This window comes from Alosa sapidissima, chromosome 7, assembly GCF_018492685.1.
Source record: "Alosa sapidissima isolate fAloSap1 chromosome 7, fAloSap1.pri, whole genome shotgun sequence".
NCBI lineage: Eukaryota > Metazoa > Chordata > Actinopteri > Clupeiformes > Clupeidae > Alosa > Alosa sapidissima.
The window spans coordinates 37,806,676-37,827,555 of NC_055963.1; the positions used below are offsets into that span (position 1 = coordinate 37,806,676).

General features: G+C 40.6%; 2 protein-coding genes across 4 annotated transcripts in view; both read right to left on the reverse strand.

Annotated features, from left to right (window-relative positions):
- The window catches only part of LOC121713542 (interleukin-17 receptor E), a 98,301-nt gene extending 84,908 nt beyond the window's left edge, over positions 1-13,393 (reverse strand). The window contains exons 1-2 of one of the 2 annotated variants that reach the window (XR_006032847.1): positions 13,199-13,393; positions 12,221-12,236 (exon numbers count right to left, since the gene is read on the reverse strand). Coding sequence is in view for 1 of the 2 variants with exons in the window: in XM_042098225.1 (XP_041954159.1) it covers positions 12,221-12,236; positions 13,199-13,297 (115 nt within the window). In the remaining variant the exon portion in view is untranslated. The remainder of the gene's footprint in view (positions 1-12,220; positions 12,237-13,198) is intronic. The other variant, XM_042098225.1, reaches the window with a different exon arrangement.
- Positions 13,394-19,471: 6,078 nt separating this feature from the next.
- Positions 19,472-20,880, reverse strand: part of brpf1 (bromodomain and PHD finger containing, 1) — a 104,077-nt gene continuing 102,668 nt past the window's right edge. For both annotated transcript variants that reach the window (XM_042098202.1, XM_042098203.1), the window contains one exon: positions 19,472-20,047. In XM_042098202.1, coding sequence (XP_041954136.1) covers positions 19,864-20,047 — 184 coding nt within the window. In that variant the 3' untranslated portion in view covers positions 19,472-19,863. The remainder of the gene's footprint in view (positions 20,048-20,880) is intronic.

Sequence of the window (20,880 nt, forward strand, 5' to 3'; positions counted from 1 at the left end):
ATGCCGCTTACATAATGTAGCCTTTAGTGCTTTTTTAATGTTTGATGACAGGATAGAGACTTAGGAAAATTATGTAGACTAACAATATAATTTCCTAATGATCAGCCTACTTATTTGTATGTCCCACTGCTGACATGGAATGTTCTGGAACATAACCGGTTCTGGAACTTTATATTTTGTGTGTGTGTTCGCTTGTGAGTGGGTGTGTGCCTGCTTGCCTGCATGTGTGTGTGTGGGTGTATTTATGTATGCATGTGGGTGTGTTTGTGCATGCATGCGTGTACGTGTTTATGTGCGTGTGCGTGGCGTGCGTGTGCTTGTGTGTGGGCCTGTGTGTATGTATGCCTGCATGTCTACTGTGTGTGTATGTGTGTGCATGTGTCTTTATGTGTGTGTGTGCATGTATACCTGTTTGTGTGTGTGTGTGCATTTATGTGTGTCTGCTTGCCTGCAAGTGTGTGTGTGTGTGTGTGTGTGTGTGTGTGTGTGTGTGTGTGTGTGTGCTTGTGAGTGGGTGTGTGGGGGTAATGGGGTGTGTGCGTGTGCGTGTGCCTGCTTGCCTGTACAATATGTGTGTTTGTGTGTGCGTGTGGGTGTGTTTGTGCATGCGTGAGTGTACAGTGGGCATTACTTCAAATTGACCAGCTTCCCTCGCGGTCGGAGCGTAACATCACGCGGGATCACGCAACTTTAATTTGTATTTTTCCAGTGCCGCTGCAACGACGCTGCAACAACCCAAACAACTGGCAGATGTCTCTTGTGAGCAGGGTGTCTCGTAAAAAGAAATGGAGCCTGGAAAACCCTACACAGACTTCACTACAGACTTTAGCAGACTGGTTTAGAAATAATTTAATAGCCAGAAATATGCCTGCCCTGCCCTAATAAAGAAATATTTGGTTAACTGCGAGTGAATCCTGTTTGCAGCCATAGAAGAAATGTATATGCCCTGGCTGTCAGTAGACGGAGGAGCGCACAGTCTACGAACACCCGATGCTGCAGCTCAGCGATTTAAAATGGCTCAAAACCACTTTGTATTAAGTTTTAATGACTCAAAAATGACATTTTTAGAATCAGAGAATAAAGAACACGTCAGGTTCATTAAAAAAGTATTTTTTATGTGTCACAAAAGGCTTCAGAGGGTGGGTTACATTTAACACGATATACCCAAATTTCAATAGCCACAGAATGGACTTCGTAGGCCTATATGTTTTAGGAATCATTAGCCTACATGCTTTAGGCTACTTCAGGACATGGCCACCGTCACCAGTATTGCCACGACAATACTACTTTTCAAAGTAGGCTAGTATGCATTTATTCTAGGCTACTGTCAGTGACTGCCGCGAGAGAAGCGGGTTTTGTGTTGCCTTCATTTCAGTGACTGACGCGAGAGAAGCGGAGTCTGTGTTGTGTTGCGTTAATTTATTTTCATTGGGCATGACCTGCCGTGCCGTCCACATCTCTTCAGCACAGCAGCAGCAATGGCAACTCTTCGTTGAACTTTTAAGTGGTGTTCAATGGTGTTGCTAAGTAGGCCGAGTTAGGCCTATAGGCCTAAATCAACATTGAATTAGTTATTGGATGATATTAAAAAGAATTAGCCTATTTGTGGTTGAGCTGGAAATTTCAGCTTGTTTTGGATTTCATGTTGACCGCGACTTCAGAGCATTGTTACGTTGTGTCAGTGTAAAGTTAGCTGGCCTTGTCTGACCAAATATTTGTCTTACAAATCTAAACCACAGGCTCACGTTAATCTAATGGGCTTTGATCTGTTTTGTCTTGTGACAAAGTCTCTTGGTTCAGTTATTTCCAGTTTCATAGAAAGGAGGGTGTTACATTTGCAGTAGCCTAACTACGAAATCTAACCTAATAACGACCCCCACTCTCCGGGGCTAGGTGGAAGGTGTTACAGTAATAGCCTATTGGCGTAGACTACAGTGGACTAGGGCTGTCAAAATTGCTCAAAAATGACGTTCGAATTTTCCCTCTAAAATAAACACATGTATTCGAATATATTGGAATATCTAGGCTATATATATATATATATATATATATATATATATATATATATATATAATTGGTTATATTATTTGCGCATTATGTCAATGACGCGCATCACGTCATCTGTTTTTAACTTTTTGGAAACTTTTGAATTAACTGAAAGAAGATAAATATTTTTCTTTAGTTTTGGAAGTTTATTTTTACGTAGCCTACAATGGCTAGTTCCGACAAAGCCGAAATTACTCCTTTTGAAACAATGAGTGCAGGCCACATGTTTGTATGGTTATATTGCTTGGCGGGGGGGGGATCCCAAGCAGCTTTCAGCCATAAGGCTACTTTGAGAACATTTCCTAATTCACCCGACACTAATATTCAAAATGTTGAAAACTATTTCGGCATAGCCTATAAGCAGTTTAATTAAATATAATGTTAGTTGTAAACAAACAGGCTACTTGGTGAGGCTTGGCATCACAGATGTGCTCGTGCCTTAGATGGCAAGAAAAATCTTCACGATATAGGCCTATTAACTGACCGCCCGATTCACGTTGGCTGGGGGGCAGGGGGGGCCATCAGACATTTGTGCCCAGCCCAGGGGTCTATGAATTGTTAATCCAGCCCTGACCCCAACAAATCACACCTTTCCACTGTGACAGCTTAAAAGAAGTCGAGAGGACTCCTATCTCACAGACCTATTAACAAACCGGTTTTTGTGACATTTCGCCATGTTTTGAAATCCTATGCGGCTACAGGAGCTTCCAATCGTGAGGAAGCAATTTTGCATTGTAGGCATAACTAACATGCAATAACGCCACCAACAACAACCAAAACTTGGCTGCTCATTGTCAACATGTAAATTAAATGTAACGTTTTTGTGAATCAAATTAAAATGTTCTCCTCTTTGCAAACGTAGGCATAGGCATAGTAACAGATTCATTAAATAATGTTACAAAGATACTACATCAATTCGTATGTTTCATTAGGCTACTAGGCTATTTGTTTTGCCTTACTCTTGATTCATATAGGCTAGGCCTTTTTATTCAGTTATTCATAATCTTCCGTCCTTGTGTAGCACACGCATTCTCAGACCTGTCACATGTCACTCATCATCGTAAGGGAGGTGTTTGGAATTCCCGCATTACAATCATCAGCCAATCAAGGTGGTCACTTCAGTCAAGCTTGTGCATGAGTAATAACGTCATCCATAGCAACGAAGACTCACTCTTAGTTTAGGAGTTATCATTTTTCCTTACTAAGAGTAGGTCTGAAAGGCTTTGTGAATCACTTAATAAGAGAAACTCCTAGCTAAAATCTTTTATTGCTATTTAGGAGTACTCCTAGTGGTAAGATAAAAGGCTTTGTGAATATGGCCCCTGGTGTCTAACCCAATGCATAGCCCATTTACACAAAATAATGTTCGAATATTACTGATGATCATTGTTATTTAAGAACATGCAGTGCGCGTTGGGCACCAAAAACATCTTGCTCGTAAAGAATCATCATACCGCACATTGTGGCGGGTCTGTTATTTAACCTACTTACTGTAGGCTGCGCAAACCACAGGCCTTTATTTTGGGCAAGCCTGCATTCGAGGCAGGCCTTCTGTTGAAGAATTTTATATAAAACCTGCGCTAACAGTAATCCTCCTGCCCCCGCTACCACAGCTGTGGATAGTGTGGCATGCTCACACGTTATGTCTCCTTCTTGCAAACTTGACTAGGCCTATAGCGCAACCATTTACGTCTTCATAAAATAACAACTTGCAAGATATATCTTCATAGCTTTGGGCTTCATTCCGCATTTTGTTCTTCCATTGGAAATGACTCTTCTACATTTGCTGCCTGCTGCATCCTTTCTGTTTTTATTGTTTAGAAAACGTTTGACATCTTGAGTTAATGCATTAAACATTGTTTGCTGGTAACCCGCCACAAATAGCCTACAGATTCCTGCGTGCATTTTCTGTATTCTCTCCAAAATGTGCCCGTTCTATAGGCTGGCAAAATGCGTAATTCTGCGACATAAAGCAGATGCAGTGACGGACTGGATGGTCTGGCATTTGGGCAGATGCCAGAAGGGCCGCGGCACCTCGTAGGCCGTTTGGGCCGGCCAATCACGGAGCGGCATGCTTGTCGGGTTTGCGCGGCCCATTTATCGTAAAGACGGTTTTACAATATCTCTCGGCCCACTATCAAGCATCAATAGTGTTACATGGCTTCGAATAAGCCATTTATCTCTAACTCCCTTTTCCTCCTTCATAGTAGGAAACTGATCAGTATTTATACCAGACATGAGTCTCTACACTACAGTCATGGTGACCCTCAATATTTACATCAGTCTACATTATTTTGTAACCTTATTCAATCAAATTATTTAAAAGTGCATTGTTTGAAATTGGAATACAATAAATACGCTGCCTGTATCTTTTATTTTATTATTGGTTTACAAAAGTTAGGCTACATGAAGCAATGACTTCTGGGAATTTCAAAACCGAATGAGTCTCGCCTACTTCCTTCAGCACGGGGAATTGCCGATCTAGCATGCCTTGATCCTCGGAATTTTCCCCTTATAAAAGCTAATAAACTGCCCCCAAATGCACTTCGAAACATAAGAGAATGTCTGCTTAAATTCAGTGAAGGTGCTACGGTTGAAAATCTACATTGACACATCTCGCCACGCACTGGGACAGTCTGAAAAAGTCTCCTCTAAACAAGTATACAGTCAAAGCGTCGGACTTTGATGATGCCGCGGCGATATAAGATACAGAAATAAACCTGGTGAGCAAGAAATGTGCTACCTGCAAGAATTGTGCAATCTGTTGCTATTTCCTTCTCCAGCAGTTAAACCTCTTTACCTGCCTACAACTATATATGGTTAGCAAATGAATTCCTACTAACACTGTCATGTACTCAAGTGGCATGCAAATTCATCAAGAATCTGAGGACACGGTTGTCACAGGATAATTTGGAGGCCTTTATGCTGATGGCGACAGAGAAAGAGGTCCTATAATGAACTTGGATGCTGATGACGTGGTTGCGGAGAAGAGCAAGCTCCTTCGCACCTTGTTAACTGCATGACGTTAATTAAGACACGTTTGTGGAGCGGCTGCTCTGATGGGTTTCCCGTTTATCAACAAAACTACATTCGCGCGCAGCCGTGGGGCAGAAGACGCTTGGTGCCACAACATTATAAACTTGACTTAAATAGTCGGCTGCTGTAAGCTACAATCGTAATTTTTTATATACCCCTGGTCCCCTGTTGTCTCAATGATAATAACATCTCATTTCAGGCTATATTTCAGAGTTTGCCGTTCATTTGCATTAACATCGTATTTTATCATTTTTGGCGAAGACATGCATTCCTTTAGGGATATTGAACATATTGAACATTCTCTAACCATCGTGATTTCGAATTGGTGCAGTTTTCAGCACACAAACTAATTTTGTTCTTTTCATGGAGAGCACTGCTCTATGCTGTTCTATGGTGCTTTCTGCCTCTTGCGCACGCATGTTTTCGTGACGTTACATAGAAATCCATGTATTCTAGGCTATTCTTTTTTCATTTTCATATTTCATATTGCATTCATTTTTTTGGAGTTGTGCATTGATATATCCATGTTCTTGATTCAGTCTTTATGCATATTAAAGTTAGAGTTCATCACCAATGGGGCTACAAACTTGTTATGTCCGTGCATGTGAAGTATCTGTGTGTTGCGAGGACATGCACGCGCGTGCATGCGCGTCCCCGTGTGGGCCACTGGTTGGTGAAAATGCCAGGGCCGTTTTTTAATCCCAGTCCGTCACTGAGCAGATGTATTTGTTTATTGTACAGAAAAATATACAATCTATATTTTCAATAAGGAATTACTGCATTCCTATGGAAACAATAAGTCAATATATTAGAGATATCAAGAGTAACGCAGGAATGGATGTTACAGTTATTCAGTAACTGTAACGAATTACTGAAATTTGAATTGTACTTTGTAACACGTTACCCCCAACACTGACAATAACGTAGACAGCAAATTAAGATATTTTTTTGTTTTGTGGAGCGGCACTGGTACCACTGTGTAGCCAAAGCCTTATGCCATAGGCTACCCAAGTAGCCTAAATTGAGGTAATGTTTAATTATGCATGATTTATTTTGTTATTGAATTCGTAGGCTGGGATTCCTCAGTGACCCACAGTGGCTGAAAGTGGTACTAAAGTTTCACGCAGCTTCACGCCGCGTAATGCACGACTGAAGTGGCCATTTGAAAGTAATGCCCACTGTACGTGTTTGTGTTTGTGTGTGTGTGCGTGCGCTTGTGTGTGTGCATGTGCGTGCGTGCATACGTATGTTTACATGTCTACTGTGTGTCTGTGTGCGTGTGTTTTTATGTGTGTGTGTGTTTATGCGTGTGTGTGTTTATGTGTATATGTGCATGCGTGCGTGTCTGTGCTTGTGTGTGTGCATTTATGTGTGTGTGTGTGTGTTTATGTGTGTGTGTGTGCCTGCATGTGTGTGCATGTATCTTTATGTGTGTATTTGCGTGTGTTAATGACTGCGTGTGTGTGTGCATGCATAGTGTACAGTCACTAAATGTATACTCTTTTGATCCCGTGAGGGAAATTTGGTCTCTGCATTTATCCCAATCCGTAAATTAGTGAAACACACTCAGCACACAGTGAACACACGGTGAGGTGATGCACACACTAATCTCGGTGCAGTGAGCTGCCTGCTACAACAGCGACGCTCGGGGAGCAGTGAGAGGTTAGGTGCCTTGCTCTTCAGCATTATGAAGAGCAGTGTAATAAATTGAAGTGAATTATGTTTCCCATGTCATTTGGTAAAATAAATGGTCAAAAACTCAAAGAAAGTCTATCTTGGATTATAGCAGATAAGTGTCTTGTATCATATCTATAATTTTGGTGAGCTCTACAGGAATTACAAACTCTCTCAGATGTAAATGGTTGTATCCTATTACTCAAATTCAATTAAACCCACCAATAGGCTAGCTAGACCTTAGTTTCACAGCCTAGGTATGTTAGCAACACAGGGCTTGAAAGCATTGCCTGGATCACAAACAAAAACGAAACAATGCGTGGAATTTATCTGGGAATAGGCTACTGAAGGTAGGGGCGAGCTAACTCGCTGGCGTGTTTAATTTGGTTCCTTGGTTAACATAATGTAGGCTACGTTTTTTTGCACAAAATTGCGTCTGCTAATAAACTTAAACATAAACACAAACAAGCATTATCTCCTGTCGAATCCCTGACTGCGCCTTCAGCGTTAGCCTACTATTTGTTGACATGAAACCTGAACAAACGGCAGCTGTTCCTGAAGTTCACTTGCGTCTATTTTTCTTTTTTTTTTTTAAATAGGCAACTTTTTTTGCAGTGGCGCTTGAATTCCAGGAGCGGCGCTGCGCCGCTGATGAATACATTGTAGGGGAAACAATGGTAGATCTGGTAAAAAAAAAGTTTAATCGCCGTTCCATATCAATGCTTATGAATGGTAACTATAACAACGATAGTAGGACGACGGTTGAGTCTGGAGGCAGGCTTCGCAACAATGGAATCAACTGTAAACAAGCTAACTGTCCATGCTATCGCTGTTATAGGGCCAACGAAAGTTGTACAACAAGCTGAACTAGTGAGCTTCTTTTTGATTTACAGTGACAACCAGGTGATAAGTGGGATAACGGCCTTTGAGGTGTGTCCAGTTATACGGAATTAATGGACTTGGGCGGAGGCCTCCGCTGCGCGTCGGGGAGTTATTTGCCCCTTGCCCTCGTCCATTAATTCTGTATAACGGTTGAAAAGGGTGTCGTTTAAAAAGTGATATACTACACCCAGAGCCATATAAAGGTAGAGTTGCGACAATGGGTGTTCAAAATTCGTTAAGGTCACGTGGTTCATGTAAACTTCAAATAGTTCCCGGAAGTGATTGACAATGGATTAGAATGCATTAAATAGGCTACTGTTCAATGATAGACAGAGCCACGATTTTGGTTAATTGACAGTCAATAAATGCATTGATATACAATATTTATAACACAGTGTAATTATTGTGTAAACTATGTAGTTATCCTACCATTACAACAATATTAAATTAAATTCCAGACCTTATATCTTATACGCTTATAAGCTGCTATATAAGGTGACGTTTTTTCCCCGCCCTTTTACGTATGTGTCACTTAATATTAATTTCTGTACAAAAGAAGAGATTCTTTAGAAAACGCAATTGCACCCACCCCTTAAGTGTATCTAAATTATCGCTATATAAAATAAATGACCTCGTACAGTGACTCGAAAAGCTGTAAACAGTGTTTTTGAGACTGCGTGTAGCCTACAAAAGCGCATGGAGCTCCTGTGAAATTTTGATTGCAACGAGAAACTATAACACAGCTAGTCTAACATTACTTGTTTGAGCTTTCTACCCCGCGTTTCCTCTGGTAGTCACTGATCTGAGCTAATGAGCGAATTGACCGATCCCAAGCCCCGCCCCCTTTTACTATGTCACAATGAGGACGTCGGAGGACCTCGGTCAACCTCGGTCAATTTTGAATTTTATAGTGTCCATTCTGTAGCCTACAATACGCCGGTTATGTGAATGCTAATGCTTCTTTTGCGAGTAGCCTAAGTAACTAAATAACTAAAGAGCTCAAAAAGGTTCAAATATATGCCTGGGATACATAGAAGTGACATCCGATATCCTGACCGTGTGAAACGTTGACAGACATAGGCCTAACTTTGCATAACTTTGGATAGGCTGCTACTTTTCAGTAAAGAAATCTGAGTGTGTACGAAAATGTTCCCTTTTTTGTGTTCATAACTACATACAAAAACATAACTAAACCTGGTTTCCACTGTTGAAACGACAACATAAGCCTACGCAAAAAATTATACCTACCTTGCAGGAACTGAACTCACACTCATACAATTGGAAGTACGCGCAAATAGGCTACACCTTCAATCACGTATCGCCTTACACACAATAAGAATACTTTCAGCTTTTAGGCATAGGCTACCTTGCCATGTTTAACTTGGGATAGAAGACTGTTCACAGAAATAAGCTAATGACCATTTTTTCAACAAACGGAATAGACTACTGCGATGCATCATTGATGGCTGAACGAGAGAGCCAATGTCTTCTAAAGATCAAATCATGTGCCGATTGAAAACCTTGCTGTATAGGCTATGCAGTCTCGAAATCGCCAATATTAGGCCTACTACATTGCCCACATTTAAATTAAGTATAGCATAAGCGGGCACTGATGAAGTCTTGTGCAAGACAAATCACGTCTGCAAACTGCAGATATGTCGTGCGTTGTATGGGTAAACTCGGGTAGATCTAGTGGTTTCTTTTCAATAGCCTACATTTGTATCATGTTTATTTGAACTCTTCCTTCTAAAGCAGCCATTCAAAATAATAAGTAGGCTATCGGCCTACCGAAGCGAAGCTATCTCTCCACCTCCCCAACATGAGCTGCTTAACAGGCTAGCCACTCTCCCAAGTTGCATGGGAACTTGGATCTGCAGCACTTGGACCCGTCTTTAATTAATCCTCGAAATATGGTTAGATTTTGTTATGGACACGTCAACACCATATGTTTGCACAGACCTGTTTATTGAATCAGTCACATCTGCAGCAAATAAGGTAAACTACCTGCTTGTGATAACGTGCTAATTGTTTATCCCCAGTTAACATGCATACCATTAAGATCCGTAACACCAGATTGGTTTGTCCTCAATTTGTGGTGTTCCACCTCGTTGATAACAGCAGACATTGTGAATGTGTCCTTCCGAATACTGAAGGCCTTTCTGGCCTCTGTTTTTTTAATTTATCAATATTACTTGACGCCCAGAAATCTAGCATACACTGTTACTCTCTGCTAAATGGTGCTGCGTACCCATGTTGAACACGCGCTCTCGCACACTTTCCTGCAAACTTGTCCGACTTAGCAACAGTAACTATGGGACTGACAATGGGAGGAGGGGCTTGGGATCGGTCAATTACCTAGCCAAGCCTAGCCTATCGTCGCGGCAGAATAAAAAAAGTTTAAAAGTTTTTTAACATCTCCAGTGTAATAGTGGGCATTCTAAGTTAACCGTAGCATTACCTACCTATTTAGTAACCCCATGGTAATGCGAGTGATCATAATAAAATATAAAACGTGACATGTAAGTCCTTCGATAAATAACCAGGATATGAATTCATAAACATGAACAGCATTTTGTCATCGTTTGTCATTCACCGTGCTGTTAACAGCAGATGCTAGGCTAAAGAGCTTGAGACAGATGATCACCTGGAAATGGTGTGCATTGTGTCAGAAAATAGCAATTTGATCAGTGATCATGCATCATCAGCGCAAGCTTGGTTTGAAACTTTCTGGGGATGGGGATTTTACACGATCCTTCATCACTGGGCTAGCCATCACTGGGCTAGTGTGCCCTGCTGTGTTAATATGACCTGCTGATGCTAACAGCTGCAGCTCCCTCAAATCTAGGTTCTCTCATGCATAGGCTAGCTTTTGCCAATGAAAATGAATGCAAAATAAAAAAAACCAGTCCTTCTCCGAACTGCAGAAACGTTTACGTTACCAACAATGTTAACAACAAACTCAGTTTCACTGCTGCAAGTAGGCCTACAAAGTTGGCTGTAAATATGCTTAGCCATATTTAACGAACCAGCTAGCTTTGTGATAACAACTTACCTTTTATGTGTTTAGTCCACTGAAAGTTATCCACATATCAAACGATTAAATCCACAGTTATGGAGGAATTGTTTTGGGGAAGCAGTTGCACTTTATCCCACTTTTGCTGCCCTTTTTAAAATTAAACCACTTAAATCCATAGCCTAGATGAGCATTGCATAACGTTACAACTATGTTGACATAATGGTAAAGCTAAATGCCCAAGACACGTCACGTCATAAAAGTTGTAGGCTACAAACGCAAAAACTTAATGACAGCTCGTTTGTGGTGTTGCCTAGTGCTGCCTAATTGAAATGGTATAGGCAAGGTTTATCTTATATTGGGTTATTATGTGTGGCACATTTATTGGGCTTTAGCCTCTTTTAATTTATTTGATAAGGAACTGATAGAAACTGAGCAGCAGAAAAGCTGTCATAGTCGATACATAAATGGTTTATTATTATAATTAGGTTATTAATACTATTACTTTACTACTATTACTGTTATTATTATTATTATTCGGATGAGCCAATAATGTAAATCTGAGTCTGAAATGTTGGCTACAAACAGTCTGTAACTGCACTGCTGCTATTATAAATTGTTAACTTTCGGGAACTATTTGAGGCTTCCATTAGCTGCCATTGTTGAAAAAAAATGGAACATTAGCGTCAATGGAGTTGTCGCAACTCTACCCTTATATGGCTCTGACTACACCTATAAAAAGACGTTCCATTCCAATTGCCTGATGACAGTTCTAAATCACTGTGCTGGCTCAAATGCTAGTTGACCAAGGCAGCATTATCAACAATCAACTTATCAACATTCCACAGCGTTGCAATAAACAGCTGAAAAAACTAACGATTTTAGCTCTAAAACTCATTTAGTATTAATAATTGATTTCATATTTATTTATTTCGTAAGTGACCTTGGTATAAACGGGATAATGCCCTTCCATGCGTCCATTATCAGAAATAAATGGACTTCGCGGAAGCAACCGTCCTCCGCTTCGCGTCGGACAGTTCACGCCTCCGCGTCGTCCATTTATTTCTGATAATGGACACCTCGTCGGGCATTATCCCTTACTTATTGTATGGTCCCTCATGAACGGAATTCCACAAAACTTGGCATGCATTCAGAGGGTGTCATAATGATCCTACACTTCAATTCTGTGCAGTTTTGGACCTGTCAGCCAAAGATACCTGCTTCACTGCACGGCGGTCATAATAAATAGGCTACAGTATTCAGAAATACAATTTACAATTTTTTTCTTACAGTTATACTTTTTTCTGTTGTGATATGAAACCATATTTATGGCTATCAGTAGTAGGCTACATAAATAATAAAAAAGTGTTTGTGCACTGAAAGCCTTCAATGTATTTATGATCTATGTTTATTCTGATTACTTCTGACTGTAGAATGGGATACAAACAGTCAGGCAAAACTTGTCATTTTTGGTCATACTGCCGCCCAAGTGCCTTTGCAGCTTTCCCGCTTGGCCCTCAAGAAGAAGAAGAAGAACAACAAAAAGTTTGGCCCCCCAACTAAACTTACCAGGATCTTCCGCATTCTGTGTGGGATAGAAAAAAATAAAAATTATTTGACCTTCTGGTCCTTTTTTCATGTAGGCTAAAGTTAACATGACTGAAATCCTGAAGGGCAGTGATTGCAAAGTTTCATTTTGATAAAAACAGTCAATTTGATAAAAACTAAACAAAAATCCATGTGCCAACCATACCACACACACATATTGTATTCATTCTCAGCCACAGTAACAAAGGTTCCGATGCCAACCCATGTAATGTAGCCTAATGTCTGTGTAATGTTACAGATGTAAAACTGCTATGCAAACATAGAGTGTAGATGAACAGTTAGGTTACTAGACTTCTAATTATTCTGCTGCGGAGTCTGACAGCATATACAGCTATTTGTCGGCAACTTCTTTTTTGTTGTTTTAATGTGATTGTAATCACGGCATCACTGACAATGAGGACTAGGCTACCCTAGAGAATTTCCGAGAATAACTAGGTTGAATGAATGAAAAATGAGCGACGCCGCCGTTGATGGGAATAGCCCCAGACATGTCGAGCTATTATGCCAACAAAATGGCCAAAATATTTTTAATGAAAACATTATCATTTGTTCGACAATATTGGGGGGTGGGGGTACCTTCTGGAAAGTTTCTGCTTTGTTATCGCTTGATGTCGGTTTCCTGCGATGTGCACTGTCTCGAGCATCCTGTCTTATGTTTCTGGACCAAGGCCAACTTGCTTATCACTATACACAGTTCTTCTCAATCATGCAATGTCAACACAAGTAACGTTAGCGTCTGCTATAGCCTGTTCCAAGTAATGTTAGTTGTAGCGCATGGCAGTGCAGTCGAAGCCTACGCGTAGCCTATTTAAAGTTGCACGCATTACATTTTCAGTTAAGAGAGCTAGTAGGCTACAATGCGCTCGTGTGTTTAGCCTACGTTTCCTGATGCTCTATTAAAGGCTGCCTGCTGACAACAAAGTGAGGCAGTCAACTTACCGTAGTGAAGTCGACGTGGAGAAGTTGGATTTCTTTTATGACATTCAGTAGACTTAAATATACTATAAATGTGGCACGTGTCAGGATTGAACCACTCATGGCTAGGAAAAAGTGGGCAATAATCTCCAACGGTATGAATAACTGGTTACCGGTGCTGTGCGCCTTCTGGTTTCTCCACCTACTGGTTTCCTTGCGCGTGAACGCGCTGTGCTCATAACGTACCGCAGGAGTTGTCCTCACAATCAAGTTTTAGACAGATTTGAAGTCGCTTTTCATATGCCATGAGCAGTAAATTACAGCCACTCGGTCACAAGACATGTAAAAAATATAGCCGCAAGTGGCAATGGCGTGGTGCGGCCGACCCGTGACATTTCGGAATCCAACAAAGCACTGACATGTGGTAGTTGTACTTGTAATTTATTTATTTGAACAGGGTCAGTGCACAAAAAACATTATAGATGTCTTGTGCCAGGTTGTAGCAAATTGCTAGTTTCCGCCCGTAGTCCCAGGTAGATGGCACAATAAAATACAAAGTATTTACAGTATACAAAACAGATACATAAAGTCATAAGACAAATGTAGCCATACAATTTAGCACATCAATTCACTGGTGGAAGCAAGTCTGCTTTGTTAACAATCAATGCTTTGCTAAGTGAGAATGAGTTTAAGTTAGTGCATGCAATTGGAAGAGTATTTCTAGCCACAAAGGAGAATGATGTCCTCCCAAATGCAGTTTTGCAATGTGCGTTTGTGAAATGTACATATGTGTGTGCTATTTGTTTTTGCATGTTTTCTACATTGGAAGCACTTGCTCACTTCCTTTTGGGTGTGAAGTTTTACACCGATGGTAGTCACTAGGTGACACTACACCACAAATATGTAGGGTAGGCTACAATGATACGCTTTCAAGTTATGAATTTATGACATACATTTTGTGATATGTTGTCAGGGCTCTCAAGTCCCCCCCTCCTCCATTTTGTAAATCATTTTTATACATCAGATTGTTATGTAGCATAGCCATAATATATATCATTTGAAAGCTTGGACTCTATTAATACATGACAATCCTTTTTATGTAAATATGTGTAGTACTTTACATTGTCAGATTAATCTTACTATGTCTCAATTAAATTTAATCAGTGTAACCTTGCATTTGAGGCCAAGATTATGCTTTTAAGGGGTTCATATGCAGTAAGCATTTGATTTTCAGTATGCATTTTGGATAACCAAAAGTCCTATGGGGAGTTTCCATAGGGCATTTTACAAAACACATACCTTGGCAAGTAATGGTCTAAACTCATTTGTTCATTCTATATTGATCTAGTTAAGCACACAGCTTCACAAGACCTGATTCTAGGTCTGAGTTCTGTTTCTAAGTCATATCAAGTGGCCTAGAGGTCTGAAATGTGGTCAGTTCAGAGATGCTGGTTATCCCGCAGAGACATCACACACAGTTATTCGGATTGTTTTCCAAAAAATTGCAGTGTCTTAGCTTTCCAAAGAGGTCAGGCATTTGATTATAGGCCAAAGTATGTAGGAGCAATGCTCTCCTAAGTATATGATGTGCAATATTGGGCAAACAAATCAAAATGGGACATAAGTATAATTTATAATTGCTCAGACTTGCAGAAGAAAAGATTTGACACATGACACTGACAATTCAATAATAGGCCTACTCGTTTCACCACCTTCTCTGTGCAAGCATCCACTAACCTGGCCTTTTTAGGTGGCTTTCCTCTCAGGGCAAATGAGAGGATGCTTAATTGCTTTTTCCATTTTGCTTTTGACATTTTTGAAAGACAGATGCGATGATTAAAGGAACCATATGTAAGATTGTGGCCAAAACTGGTACTGCAATCACTTTCAAATTACTCTAGAGCGTTGTATCCCCTCCCCCGACTCGAGGTTGCCAACCCGGATGCCGAAACACTACTCACTTTGTGATTAGTAGATAGGTAGAAGGTGGCGCATCAGGCCAAAACACAACATGACATGACAAAACACAACATCAACATCAGTTGAGGGCTGCAACTTCACTGAAGAGGATGAAATTCCCGTGCACAGCACATGTATGGGAGACCAGATTGTGAATTGGGTGGTACCTTGTGCTAATTGGTGTGGTCATGTGACCTGGCGAATCACCTATATCACCTGTCGGTGGCATGTGGAGATTAAGAGTGAGCCTGATGAAGCATAGGCGAAACGCGTTGTTCACTACTAAATAAAATCAGCAAAGAAATCCCACCAGTGTGCGGTGATCCTTCACTCTCCTGGCTGCAACTTCACTTTTTAAATGACAATATCCTGGCTGGACTACTGTTGTCAGTGATATAAGTATTTGAAATTAACATGATTTCTTAATGTCTAGTGACATATCAGGGCCATTTTATGATTAATTGAAATACATTTCTTACATACAGTTCCTTTAAAGCATCCATGGCCACTAGGATATAATTATGATAAAATATTATTATTATATTATTATTATAAAAAATGACAATCTTTTAAAAGTGACCTATAACATTGACTATGCAATACACTTTAATTGATTTAGTATTTATTTACTTTTATTTATTTAGTGCTAATAAAATGATTATGCCTATTTGGTGAGAGAGATGTTTATAATGCAGGGGTTAAAGCAATACAAATGGTATGTGCCTTAAGTTATCAGACATTTATGAGGACGTCATATATACTGTTGCCTATTTTCAAATATTAAGCATACCAGCTCACGCCTGAATTCAGGCACAGTGCCTGAACACTTTAAGCCTGATAATGTGACAATATGTCAGTCATAGTGTGATAACGAAAAAATGACTAGGCCTAGACTACTTGTTCTGAGCAGGTGTTGTCGGTGAACAGGCTGTAACTGTTGGCTAAGTTATAGACATAAACAACTTATGCTAATTATCTGGGAAACATTCTCTAACAGTCAAATTGTCATTGTTCATGTCAAACAAGTTGTGAATTTGTTGTAACATTAAAAGATTACTTACTCTGTGCTCAAAGTGATGCTCGAAGCTCCAGGGGTTTCCTCTGAGGGTGAACGAAACTTTCGGTAGCAGAATCACGTGAACAATTCCAGGGTATGCTTTTTTTTCATTGATTGTTGTGTTAAATCTTACCCAGATACAATAGTGCCCCTTTCTTTTTTTTGCTTGGCTGATAAGTGGCAGACTTGTCTAAGAACTCCAGGGTAGACGCGCTTGATTCCTGTCGGTTCCATAGTGAGAGCGGCGCAGGCGCTGCGGCATATATTATTAATAGTTTTTCTGTGTGAGAAATATAATGTGTGGCGGGAGTGTGTGACTAAAGATCGAAATGAGTGACTCTCACGATCAAGTGACACTTGAGAGCCCTGTGTTGTGAAATACAGATAACAGTTGACTAGTTATCCTAAAAGACTGCTTTTAGCCTAACCACTCAGAGGGAGGGTGTATGAACCCCATCTTCTTGTGTTCATCTTAGGTAGGTCCACATCCATACCAACTTTTGTGTGAGTGGGTAAAGTTATTTGCTGACCACAAGACTCAATGACATACGGGGGCACTTTGGAGTCCCTGGGCCACACCTGCGGCAAAATCTCTGTCCCCAAATAGAGACTGTGAGGGATGACATGGGTGCCAAATTTCATGCGTTTTCACCCATGGTAACCATTGATTTCAGCCTACCAACCAGGCATGAGCCCCCCGCCCCATTATATAAAACTAGGGTCATACAGTACACCGAATGTGAAACGAATCTCATGAAATTTCTTGGAATGGTAAAGGTAAGACCAGTCAAATAGCCATAATGAACAATCTGTGAGGTTTGACCCATGTCAATCAATGCATGACAAATGTATCACATTTCTGGTTTATATGGTGAGGTATGTAAATTCTGTGTAAATTCAGCCTGTATATCTGTGTGTGTGTGTGCAGATCTTTCCTATGTTTGCGATGTACAGGCAGGTCAGCGGCAGGGTCGCCCATCACGTCTTGTTCTTCCAGTGCTCTCCAGACTGCCAGTGAATTCTCCGGGTTGGTCAGTTATAAAGAACTTTGTTGGCGTTGCATCGGTTGTGAAGACACAGCTGTGCGCCGTTTTCACGCGGGTCATCATTGCCCTTGGACGTTTTCAGCTGGTTTGGAAATTGGACTAATTTAAAAAAATTAATTTCTTTTGAAATTGATTTTCTTTTTACTTTTTATTTGTTAATTTGTTTTTTGTCTTTTGTCTTGTATGTCTTGGCTATGACTAGGCCACTCCGTCCAGCATCTTTTGTGTTTGTTATTACCTTTTGTGTTTGTTATTTGTGTTTGTTATTACCTTACTTCCGGTTTGGCGGGTTCACCGCTGATTTTGGTCTGACGGGCGAACCCTTTCGAAAATCAAAAATCCTTCTGGTAAATTTTGTGACGCTTGGTCTGAACATCACGTAAGTCAAGTTTCATGAAAATCGGACAAAATTTATGACCTCAAAAGTTCATACTTTTAGTCTGAACATCACGTAAGTCAAGTTTCATGAAAATCGGACAAAATTTATGACCTCAAAAGGTCAAAAGTTACATACACACACATCTTCACAGACAAAGATGGCCCAGCACAGCCCAGCTTTATAATCAGCTGCCAGAGAGTATTATAAGGCCTTAGAACTCTAGCATGGAGGACCAGACCCAAAGGTTCTGGCTACGAATAATGAAAATGGCCCAACTAGAGGGGCGGCACCAAGCATACATTTGAAAATATCACTGCACGCAATTGGATAACACTACAACCAATGTTTACTGACCGATTCCTGACGTTGACGCAATTGGATAACACTACGACCAATGTTCCTGAATATCGACGTCGCAGCGCTGTCGTCATCTGTTTAGCTCGCCTATATTAGATACACCGATGTGATTGGTGCAGCTCGGTTTCATGGGCACAGGTAATGAGAATCATTACTCGTCGCCAGAGTCACTCGTTGAGCAAATTAAACATTTTTCTAAAAAAAGTAATCAGTTACTTTACTTAGTTACCTTCTATGGAAAGTAACTTCTTACGTTGCTCTTTACTTTTATGTTGTTCGACTGTCTGTTCGAGCAGAACCCAATATCTGTTCCTAAATGTGCAGGCCTACATAAAGTTCTACTATGGAGGACACAACAGGTATTTCTTTTGTGCTCTTTATTATAAAAAATGCCAAACAGAGCACTTGACAAGAAAACATTTGGCTATTATAGGCTTCAACACCACCACTAAAGTCCTATGAAACAATATCAAATAACATAGCCTCTATATGCCTTTTATAGTCTTATACTCTTTCATTAAAAAGGCTCCTCCTAAATTGGTGCAAAGCTAGTGCAAATCGTATCAATAGGCTGGCAGTTGAGTTAACGGCAGTGGTCAAAAGTTTCTTACCAGGGCACAGTGTACACCTTACACTCACATTCCTCTCCTTAGTTTCAACGAGTTTGAAGTAATGCAAATACCTCCATTCCTCAAAAGTTAGCGTTGGCTGCTTCTCGCTTGCCATGATTGATCTTCATGCTACCAGCCTCTGTCACATACCGTCCGTGAGGAGGTCCTGACTATTGCGCAACGTTACTTTGTAACGCTTTATACACAACACAGCCCTCCAGGTGCTCAGGCTTTAATAATCTTTCCAAAAACAATAGGGCCTTGCGCCCCCAGTAATCCTGCCAGAAACAATAGGGCTTCGCACCTACACAGCCTGCACCTCCGGTGCTCGGGCCCTAATCAGTGTCTCTATAGGGCTGTGCACACCTCACATAAAATAAATTTGAAAGACTAGTGTATATTTGTTTTTCCAGTGTGTATGTAAGCTTATGCGCCACGGTCACGTCTGATGCAGTCAGTTCCATTGATTTTAGTGTTAATGTCTAAGTAAAAGTCAAAAGAAAAAGTCAAAAGAACTCAACAGTTTTTGACACATGGGTTTGAGTACTGCCTCACTGCAAGAACTGCTTATCTAAAAAAAATCTAACCAAGCATCAAATAATTGAATAAGAATTGGACTTAGTCCCACCCCAGCAACGGACAACAGATAAGTTGTTCACTTCCGTTGTGACTTTTGCGGCCGTGTTGTGACTTTTGCGGTCGTGTTGTGGCTTTTGCGATTGTGCTGTGGCTAATGTATTTCGTTGAGCTGTCTGGGCCATCGTACCATACCAAATATAGAAATAACACTCACAGTAGAGAAAAAAAATCACTACATGTTTAGACACAATGGCTGTGTTTGTGGGATTAAGGTGTGCATAAAGGCAACAATGTATGGAAATGGTGGAATACGATATTTTTAAACAATTTATTTGTACGATATTTTTTATGAAAAACAAACACATGACATTTGTATGTCTCTGTGGTAGAGCTACAACTATCCCAGTTGCCGTGTTGAAAGTGTTGTGTGGTGGTAAATTAACAAAATGTGACACTGATAGTTATGAGTAATTTGTGGTCATGATTGTTGGTCCATTGATACACATAACAGAAGTGGTCCAAATTCTTTTATATACAGATTGCAGATAGAGTGAATTTCCTTCATCTGCACAAGCTTAAAATGAAACTACTGCACCAACAAGGGAATACATTTAACTGTATGAATATTATAGTCCACATTTCCTTTTTAATCTTCAAGTGTATTTGTGCATTTGAAATGAGGTCTGTGGGCATGCCGGTGCTTAGTCACTATCACTGGTGTCACTGCTGGGATCTCCCTGAACTTTATTACGGTGCTGCATGGCTCGGTGATAAGCCACTTGCACTGACTTCCTAATGTTTGACTTCCTCCCCTCAAGCATCTTCTCTTTATCCAGTTCCTGATCCACACCCAATGGCACCAGCTTAGAGCGTGGAAGCCACTGCCTGAAAGAAAAAGAAAATATAGAATAATTGTCAATGATATATTCAATTTCATTCAGATCTGAATTTAAGCCAACTGTATAATAGGTTCACGCATCATGTGTTTTCATGTGTCAGAAATTAAGAAAACAGTCCTGTTAAGTTTGGACTGCTTACTGAATATGACATGGGCAGTAACTGGTAGCAGCATGGTCTGATATTAAGTTAAAACACACTATTAGGCTTGAAATGATCATACACACTTACAGATTATGCCAAAATTTTCCAAAAACCCCTCAACAAATCCAGAAAGACATAATGACCAATTTATTGGTAAAACTGCACAAGTCTCCCATTGACATTAGTGCAGCGAGGGTTTACTCTGGTCTGCATAAAAGGGGATTTCCCCCCCCTCCCCCTTGCAATAATCGAATGCGGAAGTTATTGAACGTTTGCACCTGTCACTCCGCTTTAACCCTCTCTGCTATAACTGATACTAGTCAAGTGGGCATGGCCAGCGTAATTTCTTTCCCTGATTGCTGACATAATTTCAAAAATTTAGGAGAGAATATCAACAAGAGTTAGGCGGGGATCACATCAGCCAGCGGCAAGTGGCCGCGGCAAATGTAACGCAACGCTCAGACCATAATAAGTTTTATCTCGTTCCTAAGCAAAACAAACAGTTTGTCAATTGAATACACTTGCGTTGCGCTTTGAAAGTTGAACCAAGTTCAACGCTCAGCTTGTTCAGCGCTCAGCTTGCTCAACGCTCAGCTTGTTCAACGCTAGCGTTACGCCAGCATTGCCACCGTTCCGCTGCCGAACCATAGAGAACAATAGGAAACCTGCCGCTTGCA